The sequence below is a fragment of the Talpa occidentalis genome, unplaced genomic scaffold, assembly GCF_014898055.3.
Source record: "Talpa occidentalis isolate TD23 unplaced genomic scaffold, MPIMG_talOcc4v2.1 talOcc4.7, whole genome shotgun sequence".
NCBI classification, from domain to species: Eukaryota; Metazoa; Chordata; class Mammalia; order Eulipotyphla; family Talpidae; genus Talpa; species Talpa occidentalis.
In genome coordinates, this window is record NW_023605083.1 from 3,336,808 (window position 1) to 3,357,556 (window position 20,749).

Here is a 20,749-nt window from a genome sequence, read left to right on the forward strand (position 1 = left end):
TCTTCCTGACATCCTGCTCGCCAGGGGCTGTTACTGCCATTTAATTGAGGTGACTGAAGCTCTGAGATTGTTATAGGGCAGCCCCGATATGGAGCGGGTTGCCTGGCTGTGGGTCCTCACCCGCGCGCTTAAAGGGGACTTACGAATACTCCACTACAGACACACACAAAAGGTTAATAAAAGGTTTATTGACAAGGGAAAAGGAAATAAGGTAAATGGACAACTCAGGGAGAAAATAGGGAAATAAAAGGCTTTCATGCGTCCTACCCGATCCACCGACCTGGAAACCCAAAGGCACTCTCAGAGCTGGCCCAACGCTGGGAGCTGGCGGAGAGCCAAAAAGGGGGACCCCTCCAAAGCCCACGTGCCTGGCTTTGTACCCACCTGGCTGCTGAACCCCACCCTCAGGTCCCAGCCACCTTCCCTTGGGTGGGGATGGGATGTGGAGTTCCCAGTGTCTTTGGCTTTGGCCTGGGGTGGGGGTGGAGTCCACAAAGCCTGTATGGAATTAGCTTTAGGACAGCCTTTTCCCCCCTAACTAGATGTTAAGAAAATCCCCTGTGCCCCTTGGCCCAAAAGTGGAGTCGGGTTTAGAATTCCTCTGGTCTGGCTTTGCTGATGGACGACGATGACACAGTCCCAGCTGGACATTCTGCTAGTGGATGCATGCAATAGATGCTCTGAAAGAGATACTTGATTTGGCGTCTGGGTGAGGTGGGGGAGTGAGGAGGGGGGAGGTTACATATTCTCCGACTAATTGGTTGGCAGCAAATTGCTTATCTGCTCCAAGCTTGCTTCTCATTTAAAAAACAAGCATGACATCACCGAACCTGTCTCATGGAGTTCTAAGGAGTCCATAGAGTTCAGTGAGTAGCAGGGTCCAGCACACAGGTCACATTCAGACCGCTGCTATATATGCTTGCTCTTCTGAAGTTGCCCCATTCGGGAACTGTTCCCAAAGTACACCACCCAAGACATTGTAAGTTTGTCTGTTTTATTTCATCTGTACAGGTGACACCCTGCATCACACACACTCATATGCACACTTGCACACACACTTCATCCAGCTGAACTTGCTGGACAGACTTCTTGCTCTTGAGTCAGAGGGACAAAGCCATAGTTGGCTGCCCCTGAGTTGCTTGTTACATTAATTAAATTTGGTCTTTTAGAAAAAAGGCAGCTGAAGTTTTAAGATGAGGTCTTAGCTGAGAGAATGCTCCAGCCAATAGCTGAAACCTGAAAAACTTGCAGAATCCTCCCCTATCCCCACCTTTCCAAGGACCACTCTTCAGACCGCCCCCTTCCTCCAGGGGTTGAGTTCCAAGAAATGGTAAAGGAACTGGTGGGGCTTCCCAGGACACCCCCATCCAATGAGAGAACTCCTTCCTGCCCTTTCCAGAAGCTGAGGACATACCCGCCTGCTCTCCTCCTTTGAGGCTGCTTCCTGCTGTCCAATAAACTGAACCCCTTTGAAATCACGTTGGCTCTGATGTCCCTGAGTGAGAGAGACAGGGCACTCTGGCTGTGGCAGGCTGTCAAGGAAGGCTGACCTTGCTCAGAGGTCTCTGTCCCAGAGAGGTGATGCAGTGGGAAGGGGTGGGGACAGGCAGTAGCTCATCTAAAGATCTTGGGGAAACAAAAGGCAAGGGTGGTGGTGAGATTTTATATTTACAGGACGGAATGTTTTGCTGGAGTTTAAACTTCAACTAGGCCTGTGCATTTGAAGTAGCTCCTTAGGCTGAAAATCAGCCAGTCATGGGCAAATTAACTTGCTCCTGAACTGGAGACCAGCAGGTTAACCCAACCTGGCCATTTCCCCACCTACATGCTTCACTCCCTCAAATGCTGTCCGGCACCTGTGATTGTGGGGCACTGAGGAGCCTTGGGGAGTCCCCCGCTGGCTCTAGCCTCTAACAGCTCTGAAACCTATCACTTAAAGTTTGTGACTTACTCAACCCTGGGCTCAGCTAAGCCCCCCCAGGATGACAGGATGACAATGTCATCACTCCGTATCCCCCTTCTCTCATGATCATCTCACTTGTCTGGATCTGATTCCATCCTAGACTCTGAATTCCTAAAGACTGTCCATTTCACCACTGTGTTCTCGGCTCCTGGCCCACAGCGGGCGTGTTATAAATATATTAAATGGGTGGATGCATCAAAGTTCTGATCTGGCACAGGAAGGGCTCCAGCACACAGATGGGGCCAAGGCTGGCTCCCTGCTCAGCCTCGATAGGATCCAGTGGGTCGTCCTCCTGTGTGAGTTCTGAGAAGTGACTTGGTCAAGAAGACGTGGGGAAGGTATAACTACAGAGGTAGGCGTGGGTCCTGCAGACTTGCAGGGCAAGACTTGGCCCCCGGCCGGTCCCCTTGTATCGACCTAGGAGATGATCCCTTCTGACCACATCCCTTGGCTGTTGAAGGAGGCAGCCCAGTAAGACAGGAGCAGGCAGGGCATTAGGATTCCTGGGCTCTGGTCCAGACTCTCCCATCTGCAGATCAACCCTGACCTTGGGCAAGACACTTAATCCCAGGAGACCACCTGTGAAATGAGAGGACTGGTCCAGCTAGCCTCCAGGGGGTCAGGGCTCTAAAACCCCATGAGTCCATAAAAGGACCAAGATGACCCCAATCCAGTCCCCAAGCTCAAGGTTCTGGGTGATTTGGAAATGCAGAGGTGAGTAAGGAAGAGAGACACAACACGATCAGGACAAAGTGGGGTGAGGAAAAGACTTAAAGCTTATAATAGGTGGTCAATAAATATCTGTTGGGTGACTGAGTGAATGCATGAATGAATGGTGTATAAGGTGGGGAGCAAGTGGGGGAGAATGGTCATTTCCAGCAGACAGGGGTTGTCATTCTAGTCCCTTTTCTCAGCTCCTGGCTCAGCAGTGGTGCTCTTGGCCATGAGCATCTTATTCCTCTTGCTCCTGTCCTGTTATCCTCAGCTTCCTCCTTGGCTGAGCACACCCCAACCCCAAGGTCCCTGGCTTCCCATCTAGTTCTGTAGCCTTTTGCTGCCCCAGCAAGGAATAGGGGGGCTGTACCCATCATATGCACCCTGTCTGAGCTGCCTAGGAAGGTATGGCTGGGGAGGGGGGGAGGCTAGAGGATTCCTTCTGGAACCTTCTTGAAAGGTTGAAATGGCCAAGCCCCCATCCTTCCCTCCTGTCATCTCACCAAGGATGAGAAGCATGGCCTGTGGGGATCAGCTGGAGGCAGTGTAGCGTCCCATGGCCACATCCTGGACCACCCCAGAGCACTGGAATTAGAGCTGCCCAAGGACACCCCAGTGGGGCTCTGCAGCCCTGTTCCTCTTACTCCAGGGTCAAATGAAAGTGGCTCAAGGTCTCCACCAGGGCCAGGCTGCTCAGCCTGGACTTAACCCAGAGTCCTCCTTGAAAACGCACAGTGTAAGCTCCAAGCTGGAAACACAGCTTCCAGTCTTCCTGCCCGCCCTATGCCCTCCAGTGTTCTGCTTTGGTGTCAGCCCTTCTGCGCGGACAGGGGAGAAGAGGGGAGAAGAAAGGAAGGGGCCCCAGGGACCTTGAAGGCAGATAATTTGTGCTTTGCAAAGAGATCATTAATTCTGCCCAGTGAAAACACAAATACAACGACCAAATGAAACGAGACAAATCACGGTGGGAGGGTGGGGGGAGGCAGGGAGGGCAGGGCAGCTGGGGCAGGTCTGCTCAGGGCAGGCTGGCAATGTCTCTCTCAGGAGGGGGCCCAACCGGCTTGGGGCTGCTCTCCTTGGCTTTTCCTTCAAACATCATGACTCTGGTTTGGATACGGAGGAAAAAAAAATATATAACAGAATTAGGACCCCTTCTGCCACACAGGGAAACCTATCCCAGCCCTCACACCTGCGGGGTCGCTGCAGAATGCCCACAGGGTCATTCTCCAGAAGAGTCTTCTCAGAAACCCATGATGACAGAGGGCAAAGCTGAGGCACACTGGCTGTGTGACCCCTCAGGGCCCCCCAGCAGGCCGAGACTCCAGATGTGACTCCTACGCCATGGGTCTACCCTCAGCAAGCAGCCTAGGCCACAGCTCTGCTTAAAATCCCTTCTCATCTTCAAAAACCTCCCCATCCACTGCTGTTAAGTCTGAGGGTAGAGGACAGGGTCTCAGCGTGAAGCCTCTAGAGGGCCTAGATGGCAATTCCAGGCCTACTATTTCCCAGCTGGAGGATTCCAGCAAGACCTTGAAGCCATCTGCAGCAGGTTGCCCACATGCTCACAGCCCGCTGGGCTCTGCCCGCTCCGCTGGCTTTAAATCCCATCCAAAGGGAGACAGTCTAGGACCTCCCCAGTGGTGCAGCGGGTTGAGCGCAGCGCTGTGAAGCTGTCTGCAGCCTCTGCAGAGCGGGTACGATTCCTGGCCAGCCAGGGAGCAACTCACATGGTGCAGCAGACCTCTCCTGTCTCCCTGCTGCTCCCCTCAGCAGCGTATTTCGGTCCTTCTGCCTGTTCTGCTTCCCGCTCTGTCTCTGATGAATCCTCTCACCCTCCCACACCTCTGGCCTGTACCCCAGCTCTTTTATGTATAAATATATAAATTTTTGGAGAAAAAAAAAAAAAAGAACCTGGCCCAGTGAGTCACACATGTTTCCTACTGGCTGGGGAGGGCCGAGGTGTCCAAACCAGGGGTCTCCGCACGGTGGCCCCACGAGGGCGAGCTACTCACAGCTTGAGCACGGCCGAGCGCTTCCCCAGCATCATGTTCACAAAGTCCCGGTAGGAGATGGTGTCGCTGACACCGCCTGTCACCTCGGAGATCATCTTCTTCATCTCCAGGTGGGTCTTGGGGACTCCGAGCTTCTCCATCATCCTCTTTAGCGACATCAGGTCTGCCAGAGGAAAAGCAAGCCCATGTGGTGGAGACAGGCTGCTGGGTGAGGGCGCCGCCACCAGGCTTCCCCGAAACCCAGGCCCAGAAGCAGCCCCTCCTTGGGACTGCAGTTAACAGGCTTCCGCTGCCAGAGAGGTGGAGCCCGTCAGCCTGCCCTGCTCTCTTTGGAGGCCGTGGACTAGGTTAGGGACGTGGGCCACTAGCGATGGGACAGATGTGTGTTGGAATCCAGCTCTGCTATTCCTGGCTGTGGGGCCTGGGGCAAACTACTCAACCTCTCTGAACCCTGCTCCCACCAGTGGTGACAAGGGTTGACGGGGTCCTTTGCTGTTGTTTTTTTTTTTTTAAAGATTTATTTATTTATGCATACAAGAACTAGGGTACAGGCCAGAGCTGCGGGGAGTGAGAGGACTCACCAGAGACAGAGCGGGGAACAGAACAGGCAGATCCATTGAAATACACTGCTGAGGGGAGCAGCGGGGAGATGGGAGAGGTCTGCCACACCATGTGGGTAGCTCCCTGGCCGGGGATGGAACTCAGGCCGCAGTAGCTAGCGATAGCTTCATAGTGCTGAGACTTAACCCCTTGCACCACCAGGGAGGCCCTGATAGGGTCCTTTGGAGGAAGAGGCCCAAGGCAGGTGCTCAGGAACAGCCGCTGCTCTGGACTCTCGCTAAGATCTTTGCTGCTCCCCGAGGTCTGGGGGCTGCTCCCTGACTGCTCCTGCTCCCCCAGAAGTCACTGCCACCAAGGCAGGGGCACGGAGTCAGCCTGAGACAGGCATCAAGTCCCTCTCCGGGCACGGCTGCGGCTTCTCCTCGCCTACCTCTCCCTCCTGCCATCCCAGGGCGCCACCTCACCAGGAGGGGGAGGGCACCAAAAATATCCTGGGCAGCAGGAGTACCGACAAAAGAACAGAGGTCAAGAAAAACAAGGGAAGCACCCAAAAAATCATTTCAACCCCATGAGGTGCTGCCTCTGACCTCAGGCTCCAGAGACCTGAGGCAGTTTCCTTCAGATTATTCAGCGGACAATGGGTCAGCAAGGGGTAGCAAGAAGGGTAGCCAGGGGAGCTGCACCAGCTCACCGGAGAGGCAGGGCTGGTGCCAGACCCTTCGGTGCCAGGAAGTCCAGAGTATTTCAAAGAAAGCAGGACAGCGCTCTGCAGGAAGAAGTGAAAGGTCTTCCTCTCGCTGCTGGCCAGACGCGAAATTGGCAAGACCTTTCTGGAAGGCAATTTGGCAAGTCGCCTCAGAAGCCTTTGACCCAGACTGTCTGATTCCTGAGATTTACTCTAAAGAAATAGCGATGTGGACAAAGGCACTCTTCAAGGGATCATCAATAATGTCACACCTGGAAGCTGTCTAGATGGCGGTGCTAAGGGGCTGGAGGCGGAAGTCACGGTCCATCCCCAAGTGGGCACGGAGCTGCCACCGGTTACATTCAAAAGAGAAGTTAATCATCTCAAAATACTCCCAGTGTTAAGTTACATATTCACAAAAGGAGGTTCTAAAATGCTATAAAGGGCCTCCCTGGTGGCACAAGGGGTTAAGACGCAGCACTAGGAAGCTGTCTGCAGCCACTGCAGCATGAGTTTGATCCCCAGCCAGGGAGCTACCCACAGGGCAGCAGACCCTCCTGTCTCCCCGCTGCTCCCCTCAGCAGTGGATTTCAGTGGATCTGTCTGTTCTGCTCCCCACTCTGTCTCTGGTGAATCCTCTCACCACCCCCCCCACTTCCGGTCTGTGCCCCAGTTCTTGTATGCATAAATAAATAAATCTTTAAAAACAAACAAACAAATAAAATGCTATAAAACAGCGTTCATGATCTGAACAGAACAGAGGGCGCCAACGATACATCAAGTTCGAACGGTTATTTCTGGAAGGTGGGGCTGTGAGATGCTTGTCTTTGTGCTTTGCTAAACGCTTTATGATGAAGTGCATTACTTTGATAATGCAAAAATAATTTCAAAAGAAGAAAGCAATGATCAAAATATTCAAAAGAAAGAAGGACGAGGGGATGGAGGAGGAGCAGAAAAGCTGGGGGTGACCGTGGCCGCTCAGGGTGAGCAGAGGAGGGGGAAGCTGGGCAACAGGCCTGCCACCCCAACCGAGTGCCCCTGGAAGTCGGTTCACCTTTCTGGGCCTCAGTTTCCTAATTTGTAAAATGGAGACAATTAAAGTGGCCTTGACCACATCCCTGGCGTCCACGTTCAGGGCAAGCTGTGGTCTTGAACATACATGCCTGGACAGCAGGACGGCGAGGGACGGTGGGAGGGCGGCCTCTGCACACGAAGGCGCCTTGACACTGCAGGACAGCCCGCAGGGAAGGGCCGGTTGGGGACAGAGGCGGCACCCAGCCCGGGCCATGGTGTTGACTGTCTACTTTGGTGCAGCCTGAGCATCTCAGCATGGCCCTCTGACCCACGTCCGGGGTGGGCAGGGAGGTGGCGAGTTGGGAAGAAGTGGGAGAGTTTGGGGGTGGTGGGTCCCGGGCAGCGGCAGAAGAGCCAGGGCTGCTCAGCTGGCTGGGTTTATGGGGAGAGTCGTGCACCTGTTCACACCGTGAGAGCACCTGCCCTGCCCCCACGCCGTGGGACTCGCACCCCCTCCACCCTGCCCAGCCACCCCAGGCCTCACTCACCAATTTCGCCTTCATTGTTCAGGTCAAACTCCATGTACTTCTCTGGGAATCCAAGCAAAAACTGGCATGAGCTTGGAAGTAGGGTAGCCCCCGAGGACAACTCATCAGGTCCTTGGGAGACCCCACCACCCTCCTCACCCCACAAGTCCTATCCATCTCCCCCTGTTTGTGCCCTGGCCCACAGACAGCGGGGAGGGGAGCTTGGGGGCTGGGCTGACCCTCCACGCAGGATGGCAGCTGCCTTCTCCGGGGTCCGCACTGGTGCAGGCGGGCTGCAAAGTGACAGGTAACTGGAATCCATTCCCAGCCCTGGAGCTCGGGATTTGTGGGCTGGGGGCAGGAATAGCTGTGCTTGCAGTGTCCCAGGTGTTTGTATAGGCAGCCAGATGTGGGAAGTGCTGGTTTAAGGAATCCATGTGGTTCTGAAACTTTGGGGGGCCGTTCTCCCAGGAGAAAGGCCTGTGTTCCTGCCTTTGATCACGGACCCTCCCCTAAACCTCAACTAGGGACAGCTGCCAGGGTGTCCCAAGACCCTCCAGTGGGGAAGGAGGGGACATCAAGGGTGAGCTGGGCATCTGGACAAAGGCACAGGCCCTAGGTCTGTTCTGTCCACTGCCGCCACTTGGCAGCCCGAGCCCAGGAAGGGAAGGCATCCCTCAGCTTTGCTCCCCTCTGGGCGGCTGGGTGGGGTGATAGGCCAGGGATGGCAGTATCTTTGTTCTAGTTCCTTTCTTTCCTTTTCCTGTTTAACGTCAAAAGCACCGCTGTGTAGTGGTTGAGAGCAGCGGCTTTGGAGGGAGGCCAGTGCAGGGTCAAGCCCCACGTCTGCCACAGGTGAGCTGTGACCTCAGGCAAATCAGCCCACCTCTCTGGCCTGAGTTTCTTCAACAAGGAAAGTTCTTCCTCCTGGCTGCATCGGGATGGTTGGGGAGCCCCAGGTTTTCATGTGCTTCCCTCCAGGTCACGGCTCCACAAAGCCTTAACCCTCACTCCTGCGCAAGGACAGTGTAGCCGATGGCAGCAGAGAGGCACTTGGCAGATTCTGTCTCGGAGCCCGTAGGATGCCCACCTTGTCAGGGCTGTGGGGTGGGGGGATGTGGGCTCGGGGCCTCCCGGTGGTCCTCCAGCACGCCCAGGGTTTGCACCCTGTACGGTCTCGGCAGGAAAGGTGGGCCCGCCCTGCTGCTGGGCGCCCGGCTCCTCTCCCTGCAGCCGCTGGCTGGGAACCAAGTGCCAGGCCCAGAACAGAGGGACCTTTATGCGCCCCCTCCCAGCTCGGATGCGGGCCCTGTTTCCTTTTCATCCCGTGCAGAGGGATTCAATGGGCAGAAACTCTGCCCCCTGCCCTGCTGTGGGGACACAAACGTCCATTCTCCACAGGGGCTCCTGAGACGCTGCGCGCGGAGGGGGAGCGGCCGGCCCCACAAAGAGCTGATTGTGTGCTGGGCCATGGAGTAAGGGCCTGGGCCAGGCGGCCAGGAGCCAACCTGGGCCTGGCAGGGGGAGGGGAGAGGGGCAGGCCAGGGCCTGCAGGCTGGGTGTCGGGGGAGATGGCCAGAGGCAGGTGGAGGGCCTGTGCCCCAGGTCGGGCACCCTGTCTTGCAGCCTGCCGGGAACAGTTCAGGAGGACGCAAGTCTTCAGATGCAGCCTGGCCACGGTGGGGTGGGGGATTGCGGAACCCTCCGTCTCGGGGGCCAGCTTGTGAGGCCTTACCTTTGAAGGCCACAAGCTTTTCCGGCAGGTTCTCTTCATCGCTGTACTTCTGGTCACAGAGGAACTCCTACAGAGGCGAGAGGACAGCACTGAGCCAGGGGCCAGCGGGCAGAACTCGCCCGGTGCCTCATGTCCATCTGGGTGGCTGGCTGGGCCTGTCCTGACAGGGCGGGAGCTCAGCGTGGGGCTGGCCCTCAGGCAGACCTGCCGGGCCCTGAGGGAGGGAGGAGGAGGCTCTGCTCGGAAGCCTGGACACCCGCACAATCCCCATCACCAGTGCAGGGCTCAGCGGGCCTCCCCGCAGGGCACCCCGGCTCTGGGCCCCATGAAGCTATGCGCCCCAAGACAGGCCTGTGGCCCATGTTAATGTCTTAGGCGCGTGACTTGAGAGAGTGAATTCCTCTCTGGATCTCTCAGGTTTATCTGCCAAGGAGGGGTAATTATCATAACTCCCTCGTCCAGGCTCCAAAAAGCGTGAGTTTGACTGCTGGCGTCTAGCCAGAGCCCTGAACAGCGGCTGCCTCTGCTCCCGCCAGAAACTATTGGGACATGCAGACATGATCCTCTCCCCTGAGTCCTCACCTGTAACACAGGATGCCCCTCCCCCTCAACGCTTGAAGGGATTCCAGGCCTTTCAGAACCAGACTGGGGCGGGGGTGGGGATGGGGGCGGGCGGCACAACCAACAGCCTCCAGCTGAGAGCAACCCTCACGGCACCCACCTTACAGATGGGGAAACTGAGGCTCGCACCACCCATGCTTCCACCGTCTCCTTTACAGCCGCAGCCTTAACCCTGACACTGCCTTAAAGACAGGCAGGCGGTGGCCATTCGTTTGGCTTTAAAGCAAAAAGCTACCCTTCGTAAGCACGGCGCCAGGGCCTGCTTGTCCTGCCGCGACCTGGAGTGACCACGGACCCCGTTTCAGGTGGGCAAGGAGTGTCCACCTAGCCCAGACCCCAAACACCCCCCCTTCTCTGCACCTTGCTTCTCATCACGGAGCTGAGTGCACGGGCACAGCTCACTCACTCGCTCACCCACATTCACACTCTCTCTCTCTCTCACTCCCTCTCAGTCACTCATTCACGCACCCACGCGCTCTCTCTCTCTCTCTCGCTCACTCACTCAACCATGTCTGAAGAACCACACTCCTGGGCATCAAGGAACAGGTGAGACAGAGGAAGATAACATTCTTATCTTAAAATGACAGGAAGTCCATGTTTATAAAAGAACATTAGTTGCTCTCCAGGTCTATCGCCCAATGCCTAGATTCCTGCCGCCTGTCCTGCTGCAGGATGCCCAGGACTGTGCCCACACACCACCTGGCCTAGGCTCACTCCCTTCACAAGCCTCAAACACTTCAAGTAGAATAGAGTGACCGGAAGCGGAATGGCTATAAAGCCCCGGGGTTGGGACGTGGGTCCAGTCCGCTCAGCTACGTGAGGGCACGCGGTGCCACCTGCCAGGCCCCGGATGGGAGGACCTGTGAGCTCGTCCTCAGCTCTCAACAGTGGTGGGTGTTGGCTGTGCAGCGGGATAGTGTCCCTCCCAGGATACAAGTTCCCGCGAGTTACTCAGTGCCCGTGACCAAGGAGACACCGACCTGCTGGCGCCCTTGCCAGGTTGGGGGCTTTGATTGCCCCTTGCTTTTGGCAGGCACTGGGTCAGCCCACACATCCTCACAGCTACTGCGATCCCGCGGACCAGAGCCGTTGAATAGAACATGGACTGTCCCCAGGCCGGAAGCTCAGGGTGGGTTTGGAGCCGGCGCTATGGCCGTGTCCGGCTGCTGCTGCGTGGAGGGCACCCCGGAGCCCCGGGCCCAACCGGCTCGGCCACCGCCAACTTGGGGACCTCATTACCAAGCGTCCAGCACGGCCCTCCCCCACTTAGCCGGGGCAGGACGGTGCTCCTGCAGCCTAGAAGGCGGCCCTCTGTCTGGCGGGCTCTGCCCAGGAGCCCCCACGCTTGGCCCCCCACTCACAGTGCTCTCCCACGGTCGTCCCACCCACTCTGACCAAAATAGGACAACTACCTCTTGTCTGTGACCCTGGGCAGACCAGGCACCTCCCAGGGCCACAGACCCCCTCTGTCCAGGGGAGGGGCTTCCAGACTTTGGGCTAATACAGAAACAGATCCAAAATATTATCAATGGTGTGTGTGTGTGTGTGCGTGTGTGTGTGTGTGTGTGTGTGTGTGTGTGTGTGAAGAGAGGGCTGCCAAGTTTTTATTTTGCCAAATAAAGACTAAACAATGGCCACTGACAGTGTCTGGGAGTTCAGAAAAGGCCATATGGTAGAGTAGGCAGCTTGTAGGCTTGATGTTTTAGTGGGATCCACTCAGCACCCTGCACAGCGCCCTCCCACGTCCCTTCACATGGCCGTGAACTGGACAGCGCTCATGGGGAGACACAGACGCACAGGTGAGTTTATGGGAGAAAGAGCTGGGGTTGGCCAGAATCCTGCCCCAGCCCAGAGTCTGTCTGTACTGTGTGGCTCCAAGAACCCAGGGGTGGGACACAGGGGCAGGACACAGTCCCTGGTCTTGGAGACAAATCACACACGAGGGCGAACCAGACCCACCAGGCTGTGACAGCACGAGGACGAGAACGCAGCAGGCGATCTGGGGAGGCTCCAAGCTCCCAACCGGGGCCCGACCCGACCCACCAGGTTCTCCGCAGGCACAGCAGCCCTGGATTTTGTCTCCCCACTGTTTTGTGCTCCACACCTCCCCACAGAATGACCTCAGCACCCTGGCCTCCTTCCCATGTCTCCCCCACGCTCGGTTTGCTCCTGCCTAGGGACCTTTGCTCCAGCCGAGCCCCCTGCCTGGGGGCCACGTCTTCCTCACTTCCTTCAAGCCTTTGCTCAAACGTCGCCTTTTTGGGGAGGCCAGATTGCTCTACCCTGCCCGCCACAGCCCCCAGTTCCACTTCCAATCTGCCTTTAACGTCTTTTTAACCCGCAGGATCAATCACCTCCTAACACAACTGACAATTCACAGTGGGATTGCTACCCAGGCGTCGTCCACTGTCCTCCTCCCCCGGCTAGGATGCAAGCTCCGTGGACCAGAAGCTCAACAAATTTGCAGAATGAATGAGTGAACTGGGACTCGGAGAGGGTACGCCACTTGCTCAAAGCAGCACAGCGAGCGACTGAGCTGGGGTCTGACTCCACAGCAGCGGCCCTGCACAGAGATGGGGAGTGGAGTGATGGAGGTTGGAAGGATGCTGGGCCGGGTGGAGGCAGGCCCTTGGTTCTAGGAGGACCTGCTTACTGGCTCATCCCCTCTCAGGTGCCAAGTCCCTAGCAGTGCCCAGCACATAGTAGGTGCTCAAGAAGCAAGTGCTGAATGACCCAGAAGCCAGTCATCAGCCAGAATACCTTTCTCCACTCTAACCACTGGACTATGTGGTTGAGCACGGATGTGTGACAGAGCCCTGAGGGCACCCGGAGGTCAGAATTCCATTCCTCCTTAGAGCCAAAAATGACAAATGCTTGAGCCTCTGAGCAACCGGGGGTGGGGAAGCAGCTGACCAGTTCCTGTTTGAGTAGGCAGCCTCGCGGACCCAGGCTTAGGGCAGCTGTGTGGACCAGGCCTTTGGCAGGAAGCCTGGGCGGCAGGCGGCGGGCACTGGGCACAGCAGCTCTGCTGGTGAGCTTTGGATTCCTGGTTGCAGCTCAGGTACAGCCCCTGGCATCCTGTCTTGGGCACCCTTCCCTCTCTCCTTGTCCAACCTCAAGGCACAGACGTGCGGGGGCTCCAGACTCCAGGACCCCTGGCTGCCCTGACTCCAGGTCTCCTGGCAGAGGATGTGGGGGTGGGAGCTCCTTGAAAGATTTAGAAGAAAAGCAAAAGAAGAAACAAAAAGAGCCAGGCTGGGGCTGGAAAGCCTGGGTTTGAATCTGCGTAGTAGCCGTGTGATAACCACTTCGTTTGTGCCGCAGCTGCCCTGTCTGCAGGAAGGCTAAACACATTTCATAGCCCGGGCCTGAGGATTACGGTACGTAAGCAAATACTTGGAAAGCGTTTGACACAGCGCTAGCACACATAACCTCAGCTGTGTGCTGTCATCTTCTGACCTTTTCATCCATCAATCAACTGTCACACACACACCCCCACCCCACCCCCACCTCTCCCCAGCAGCTCATCCATCGGCCAGAGCTTCACTTGACTACTACAAAAATTAGGGACCCGGTTGTGACTTCCCGTTTCGACAGGATCGTTACCCTCATCGGACAGATGGGACAACTGAGGCCCAAAGGTCACAAAATTTGAACGAGTCCAGGTTTCCCTCCCCTCACCACCCCCAGCTCTCTGCTCCAAGTGAGGACAAAGTGGTTTCTGGGCAAAGACAGTCAGTCCTGGGAGCAAGCTCGCCCCTGGGCAGGAGCCACCGTTTTCCCCCCTAGGAGGAAGGGGTGTCTGTGTGGGTGGTAGTTCACCCTCCCGCCTCTTTGCCACTCCAACCCACTGACCCCAAAGACTAGTTTTTGTGGCTGCAGAAACTGCTAATGAGCCTCCATGGGGGGAGGGGTGAAGCGGGTCCTGGGGCTCCCAGGGGCAGATTGGAGGCCTCAGTGGCCCAGACCCTGGCAAAGAAGCAGGAAATGTAAGTCTGCAGGAGACTGGGGTGGGGACAGGACACCCTGAGTGGAGCACCCCCACTCCGAGGTAGTGCCAAGGGCCAGCACACCCATGGCCAGGCCCAGGAAGACTGTGAAAACATCCAGAATCCAGCCAGACTCCTCACGGCTTCCAGTTTGGCCTCTGTGGTCACCAGCTGGGGAACCTGAGACTCCAGGAGGGAAAGATCTTGCCTAAATCCACAGTGGTCAGAAGTCCCCAGAGCGGTGGGAGGACGGTTGAACGGCTGTCACACCCAGCCCCCGATCCTTCTAACCCTGTGACTCTGGACAACTGGCTTGACCCCTCTGGTCCTCCGTTTCTTCATCAGTAAAAGGGGATCATAATGACCGAAACTGCGCACTGGGTGAGTGTGAGGATTAAAGGAGCTAAGTGCAGAGAAGCCACACCAACACAGCTCTCTGTCCCACGCTGTGCCACCAAGTCCTCCTGGGGAACCTTGCTGGGGGTGCAAACTTGTCCTTGGCCGCTGGGCCAACCTGGTGGTAAAGGGACACCCACCCATACACATGGGACAAAGTGCTCCCATCTCAGCCCCGGGGGACAGCCAGGGGACAGCGCCCACAGCCACACCTGCTCTCAATGCTGCCCCCCTTGGTCAGCTACAACCTCTGGTGCACGTCAGGACCCCCACCCCGGACCACCATGCACGGACCAAGGGCGCCTGTTCGGCTGGGACTATTTCCAAAAGCATCAGAAGTGGGTGATCCAGCCCCTGGATCCCTGCCACCTGCCTGCTGGCACCAGGCTGATACCTCCAGCACGTGCTTCCGGGTGCTTGCTCCTGGCCCTCAGGCCCTTTATGTGTGAGCGGCAGCAGAATTTGGAGGTGGGTAGATATCACCATCTAGGAGGCCATCCAAGGGGCTGACGGCTGAAGCCCTTGGGGCGAAAACCCCAAGGACTGGGTGGCACATGCCTAGCCGTGAGGCCTCTGACGCAGTCCGTGGGCTCTTCAAGGGCTAGGACCGGGTCACAAATGGCCAGCCTGGTGCCTGGCACATAGCAGGGGCCATAACGTGCACTCACAACGCCAGTGGGCTCGCATTCCCTACTGCCGCGCTGGGGCCAATCCGGACACCACAGCCTCGCCAACAGATGGGGCAGCTGGAGAAAAGCAGACCACACGAATGAAGCCAGCCCTACAGAAATTCCATCTCCAGCTTCCTGTGACACGGCCACACCAAGGTCACAATGGGCTGGGCCTGCAGGGACACTGAATCCTCCGAGGCTCACGTGGCCACTTATCACTATCTCCCTTATAATATATTAAGGAAGAGCAAGAGAGACGGGTGTCCAGCGATGCCAGCTGGGCACAGTCACTGGGGCAGGGACAGAGTGGCACTGCCAGGTAAAGGAACAGAGCACACCTGTGTAGAGCCTGGGTCAGATCTCAGAGGTCTGCATGAGGGGGTGGGGGACCATATAGCCCCTGCGCAGAGGGATGCCCAGTTTGCCATGCCCAGCACATGGGGTCTGAACTAGTCACCAGGCACCTTAATGCTACAGAGAATGCTCAGTGCCTTTCATTTGACCCTGGAGGGATGGGAGGGCTGGACCACAGCCAGAGATCCTTATCCACATAAGCCAGGGAGGCCTGTGTCACAGCGCAGCCACGGCCACCTGGTGGACAGGGGCCAGGGCAGCCATGGGCAGCATCAGGAGTCAGAATCCCAGCTCTGCCACTTCCTGGTGGGGTGACCTTGGGCAGATGACTTCACCTGGCTGAGCCTCTGTTTCCTTATCTCTAAAATGGGAGGCTTAGTAATCCCTGTCCCGAGGGTGTTTACAGATTTTTGACGCAGCAGCTCTGTCTCCGCCAGTGCTGCTGGGCTCCTCCCAGGAGAGGATGTGCAGGCCACGGCCATGGCTTAAGCACCACGCTATGAAGCAGTTAGCAAGCTCTGCAGTTTGATCCCCCGCCGGCCAGGGAGCAACCCACATGGCGAGCAGACCTCTCCTGTCTCCCCGCTGCTCCCCTCAGCAGTGTATTTCAGTCCGTCTGCCTGTTCTGTTCCCCACTCTGTCTCTGGTGAATCCTCTCACCCCGCCAAATCTCTGGCCTGTACCACAGCTCTTGTATGCATAAATAAACCTTTAAAAAAAAAAAAAAAAAAAAAAAAGATCCTGCCCTCTGGGCTCAAGCTGCAGCCCTTGCCTCATATAGACTCCTCCTGCTCACATGCATGGGTCAGGGGCTTTAAGAGGCACCCACCAGGCAAACTTCTCTCTGTCCCCGTGGGAAACTGATGAATTTGTCCTGTTGCCATATAAAGCCAGGCCTGGCTGGTCTGGGGTCACCAGCCGTGCCATCGGGGGAATGTCAGCTATGCGGGGGAGTAGGAGGTGTGTGCTGCTCCAGTGGTGCATGCACGCACACACACACACACACACACACACACACACACACACACACGCTCACTTCCTCACGGCCTGGCAGGGCAGGGCAGGGTGGGCACTGGCAAAGAGTCCAGCCAGCCTGGAGAGTCAGGACAGGTGGAGCTCAGGTAGTGCAGCTAAACACAGGCTGCTGCTCCACCCCGCTGGGCCTCACTCTTTGGGAGATGGGAATCAAAGCGCCCTCCCCACGGAGTTAGGGCGAGCAGCCCATGGTCGCCGACCTGAGCCTGCCTGGCAAGTGGTAAGAAAAGGAGAGAACAAGCTAAAGTGAAACCCTCAAAAGCACATTTTTGTACAGCTCCACCGAGACCTCCAGGTCGGCCCAAGCCTTCTATTTTTACTCCTGAATCCTTCATGGTAACAATACCTAAGCCTGCGCCTCCCAGCTGCCCTCTGCAAGCCGGCCCGGGGAGGAGAAAGGTCTTGAAGGGGGCTGGAATGTTGGTTTGGAGAAACCCCCAGAACTGCTACTTGGGCTAGGCGCTGCCCCTGCCCCCATGTCTGTGCCCTAACTGTGGGCACCCCAGTTGGTCATGTGACCCCACAAGTATCGAGTCATGGAACGCCGTCCTTTAAGGCTTCCCGCCTCCACAGGGCCGCTCAGCCCTTGCTCAGTGCAGCCCCCCAAAAGTCCTGCTCCAGAGCCACACCCCAAAGGCAGGCAGTCTGTGAGCATGTTCTCTCCAGAACCCACCCACCCCGGGGGACCAGCCTCCTCCCCAATGGCCGGCTTTGGCCCTGCTCAAGGGGGAAACAGACCCGAACCCGCCAACAGAGCTACTCCCCAGTCTGCAAAGAGCTTCCCTTCCATCGGCTTCTCTCTACCGGCGGCTGTACTGTCAGTAAGTACACCTCTTCCCTTCCATCTGCCTCTCTCGACTGCCGGCTGCTGAGCAGAGCAGGGATCTCCCCCATTCCAGGCCAGGGAAGACCAAGGCTCTGCCAGATGACGGGGTCTGAGCCGAGCGGAGCAGCGACATGGACCAGGGGTACCTCAGGCCTTGTCCCAAGTTGCTGTCAGACCCAAACAAACCAATGAGAACAATCAAGACAGCAGCCGGCTCTGGGTGCTTTGCATAGATTATGTCACCCAAAAAAATCACAACAACCCAAGGTCAGAGCCAGACTCCTAACTAAACTTGACCGGCTGTGGTGGGAAGCAGGTAAGTTTCTGGCTTGATCCTGAAGCCTCCTTATTCCAGGGTCCCAGGGCACCACAGCAGCCCGGGCTCACACGGGGCCTCAGAATAGGACCCAGGCCTGAAGCTCCGCCACTGCCTGTGCGTGGCCTCAGCCGGGTGCTTGCCCTAATGGGCACCAGGGTGGGTCCAGGTGGTCAGGAGGCCTCTTCTTGTGTCCCCTCCCCAGCCCCGCCACTGCCCAATCAGCCCTGACAGCCACAGCTGCTCCTCTTTCTGCGCCAAGCCAGTGCACCTCCCAAAACAATCCTGCAGCCTCTCTCCCCCACCTGCCCCCCCAAGGGCGGGGTTGGCAGGGAGAGTCCCACACACGCTTAGCTCCTCTGTCCAACTCCAGTCAACCCGCCCTGCGACCTGTCTCTGGCTCGGGGGTCCTGAGGCTGTGGGTGGATGCAGGCAGCTTGGAGCCCGCCCTGCGGAGTGGCCCAGGGAGAAGGATGAGATCAGGGCCCCAGGCTCCTGTCCAGAGGGCAAGAACAGCCAAGACCGAGGGTGGGCTGGCTGCAGAGGGAGCTGGGAGGGAGCCGGCAGCCTCGACCCCCGAGAGCCCCAGCAGAAAGTCCAGACTGTTCAAGATGGCAGCAGAGGCCGGGTGAGAATGATGGTGAAGGGGGCAGGGGGCTGATACCCTGAGGGACCCCACACCCTCCCTGGGATTCCCCAGCCAGCAAAACGAAATCAGACTGGGTCTAGGCAGTTGCAGAAAACCAAGGCACCCCAACTGAGCCCCAGCCCCTGGACCCACATCCACACAGCCTTTGCTGGGACCCTGCAGACCCCCAGCTTGGCACGCGCTCAGAGCAGGGCTCATACCCGGGTGCCCAGTGCCCATAAGGCAGCAGAGAGAACGCCCCTGTGTCTGTGGGCATGCCTTTGCGGCTGTCAGGAAGGAACCTGGGAGCCTTCCTCATGAGGTAATTCCAGCACCATCCACGGGGTCTCCCCTGGTGCCAGGCAGCGGGCCAAGCACACACGGCGCCTCCCTCATTGAGCCCTCAAGACGACCTTGACGCGTGACGAGAGGCCCTTGCTCTAGCCCGCAGGGCGGATACAGGATGGAGCCCGGATCCGAGCCCGGGTCTTGCAGAGCCCTAAAGCCGCTGGCTGTGCTGCCTTTGAGCGCTGGCCAACCCAGGCAGGCCCTGACCCTGTCCCTTATCTTCCAGAATCGACAAGGTCATTAAGCAAAGGCTTATGGAGCGCCCATTGTGTGCCTGGCAAGAGTTGGAAGGATTTCTTGAAAGAAATCCACCAGGGCCAGCACCAAAGCATCAAGTCTCCACGCGAAACTTTCCTAAAAGTTAGAGTGAAAGGGGTTGAGGGTAAGGGTGGGGGCTGGGGGTGGGGGCGGTCAGCACTTGGACAGTGAAGAGAGCACTGATGTGGGAGCCCGGCCCCAAGCCCCGGGCCTTGGCTCTAACAGGTCCGTGGGGCTTGCTGTGCTCCCAACGGCCAGCCACCCCGCTTGTCGGGCCTCCCTCTGCGTAAAATCGGGGATTGCTGGTCAGGGGGTCCCTCAGGCTCCAAATTCCTGTGCCAGGTCCCAAGCCGGCCTCGGGGCTCGGGGCACGCTGGGACCCGGCGCGTCAGAGCTCCCCGGGGGCCCAGCCTCCCTCGCCTCCGAGGACAGCGTGCAACCCGAGACTCCGGATCAGAGGGGCCGCGGGGGAGCAGGGGGACCTACCTGGAGTCGGAAGCACCGGGGCAGGGGAAGAGGAGGGAAATCAGGGGGAGCCCGAGGAAAGCGAGGAAGCTGAGGCACAGCCTCGCACACGAAGGTGGGAGTTTGGGGGCGCAGACGCGAGTCCGGGCCGGGGAGGCTGCGGGGCGGGGGCGGCGCGCGCTTACCCTGTTGATCTCCGCCAGCCTCCGGTCCTGCCGGGCCTTGAGCAAGCCGAAGGCCTTCCCCCCTGCGGGAGACAAAGAGGTAGCCCCGGAAGCCGGGGTCTCAACGGGCCTCATGCCCCCGGCCCGCGCCCGCTTCCCGCGCGCCCGGGAACCCGCCTCCACGGCGCGCGCAGGTGGCGGGCGGGGCGGGGGGCGCGGGGGCGTTGGGGGCGTTGGGGGGCGCGGGGCAGGGCGCGGGCCGGGGCTGGGGCCGGGGCCGGGGCGCGGGGCTGGGGCGCGGGCACCCCCCGCGGGACAGCGCGCGGACGGCGGCGCCTACCTTGGAACCTGTTGCTGAGCGCGACCGCCATGGCGAGCCCCGGGATCCTGCGGGCTCGGGACTTCGGGGCGCGGCGGGACACGCGGGCGGGACGGGCGCCGGGTCCGAGCTCGGGCGGCGTGTGGCGGCGGGACGGCGGCGGGAGGAGCGCGGGCGCGGGACACACCCCCCGCCCTGCGCCCGCCCCGCGCCCGCCCCGCGCCCGCCCCGCGCCCGCCGCCCGCCGCGGGCATCAAAGCGGCTATTATGCGGGACGCGGCCCCGCGGCGCTTCTGCTGGGGCCGCCGCGAGCCCCCCGCTCCCCGCTCCCCCGGAACCTCGGCGCGTCCCCTTCCCGGCTCGGAGGTGCGGGCTCCCCAAAAGTGAAAGGAACGCGGTTCTCGTGCCCCTCGGGGCGGCCCGAAGATCAAAGCGGTGCTGGGGCGGGAGCGAGCGCGCCACCGCCGCCCGGGGGCAGGACGGGCGCCCCGGCAGGCAGCCGGCAGTTCTAGAAAAGAGGGGGGGCGGCCCCAACCTTTATTACAGTCTTCAAAGAAAAACAGAAAAACTTGTGGTGGTTGTTTTTTCTTTTGGGGGTTGGCGGGGGCTGGATGATAAAGTCCACTGGGACATGGTGGTGCCCTAAGGCAGTTAGGGGATGGCTGGTGTGTTGACAAGCCCTGGTCCTTGGCCGCCAGAGGCCAGGCGCTGTGCCAGGTCAGCGCAGGTTGCAATTGCTGTGTCATCTAATTGTCACTCTATCCAGGGGGACCTGGCATTCCCAGGTCAGGAAGCTGAAGCCCCAAATTCAAGTCCACCAGGGTGTGAGCCAACCTCTAACTTTGGAAGGATGGGGTGCATGAACCCTGGACTTGTGCCCATGAAGCCTTGGGTCCAAATCAGGGCGAAATCAGGGCGTGTCTGGGGACGCAAGGTGGCACTCCTAGTACTCGTGCTGGGGCCACAGGCACAGGTGGGGGCTGTCACTACTAATACCCACGCCTGGCATACACTCAGCGTGGGGCTGGGCCTGGGGGCTGGGCCCCACACACTTGCATTCAGCTTGACCCTTAGGTTTGGGATCCTGGGACCCACAGGGGCACAGGTTACCACAGGAGGAGGGAAATGACCGGGTAGTCCCAAGGGAG

The 20,749-nt window shown here is 58.6% G+C and overlaps 1 protein-coding gene across 3 annotated transcripts; it reads right to left on the minus strand.

The window, feature by feature from the left end:
- Positions 1-151: 151 nt before the first annotated feature.
- AIF1L (allograft inflammatory factor 1 like) lies at positions 152-19,740 on the minus strand. 3 transcript variants are annotated; one of them, XM_037492976.2, is made up of 6 exons: positions 19,623-19,740; positions 19,304-19,365; positions 9,212-9,278; positions 7,498-7,539; positions 4,690-4,852; positions 154-3,780 (listed from the first exon to the last, which is right to left on the minus strand). In XM_037492976.2, exons 1-6 carry the CDS (start codon positions 19,651-19,653, stop codon positions 3,693-3,695), a joined length of 453 nt encoding a protein of 150 aa, XP_037348873.1. In that variant the 5' UTR covers positions 19,654-19,740; the 3' UTR covers positions 154-3,692. The 3 variants fall into 3 exon arrangements, with proteins under 3 accessions (XP_037348874.1, XP_037348873.1, XP_037348872.1); XM_037492977.2 differs by lacking the exons at positions 19,304-19,365; positions 19,623-19,740 and adding an exon at positions 14,886-15,007 and having other exon boundaries at positions 152-3,780; XM_037492975.2 differs by lacking the exon at positions 19,623-19,740 and having other exon boundaries at positions 19,304-19,454.
- Positions 19,741-20,749: the final 1,009 nt, after the last annotated feature.

Bases quoted from the DNA above. Each gene is read 5' to 3' on its own strand.
- AIF1L (XM_037492975.2), bottom strand. From the start codon at position 19,417: ATGAGGCCCGTTGAGACCCCGGCTTCCGGGGCTACCTCTTTGTCTCCC. The intron at 4,853-7,497 runs GTGAGTGAGGCC...TTCCTCTGGCAG, and splicing joins GAACAATGAAGGCGAAATTG to ACCTGATGTCGCTAAAGAGG. The intron at 3,781-4,689 runs GTGAGTAGCTCG...TATCCAAACCAG, and splicing joins CGCTCGGCCGTGCTCAAGCT to AGTCATGATGTTTGAAGGAA.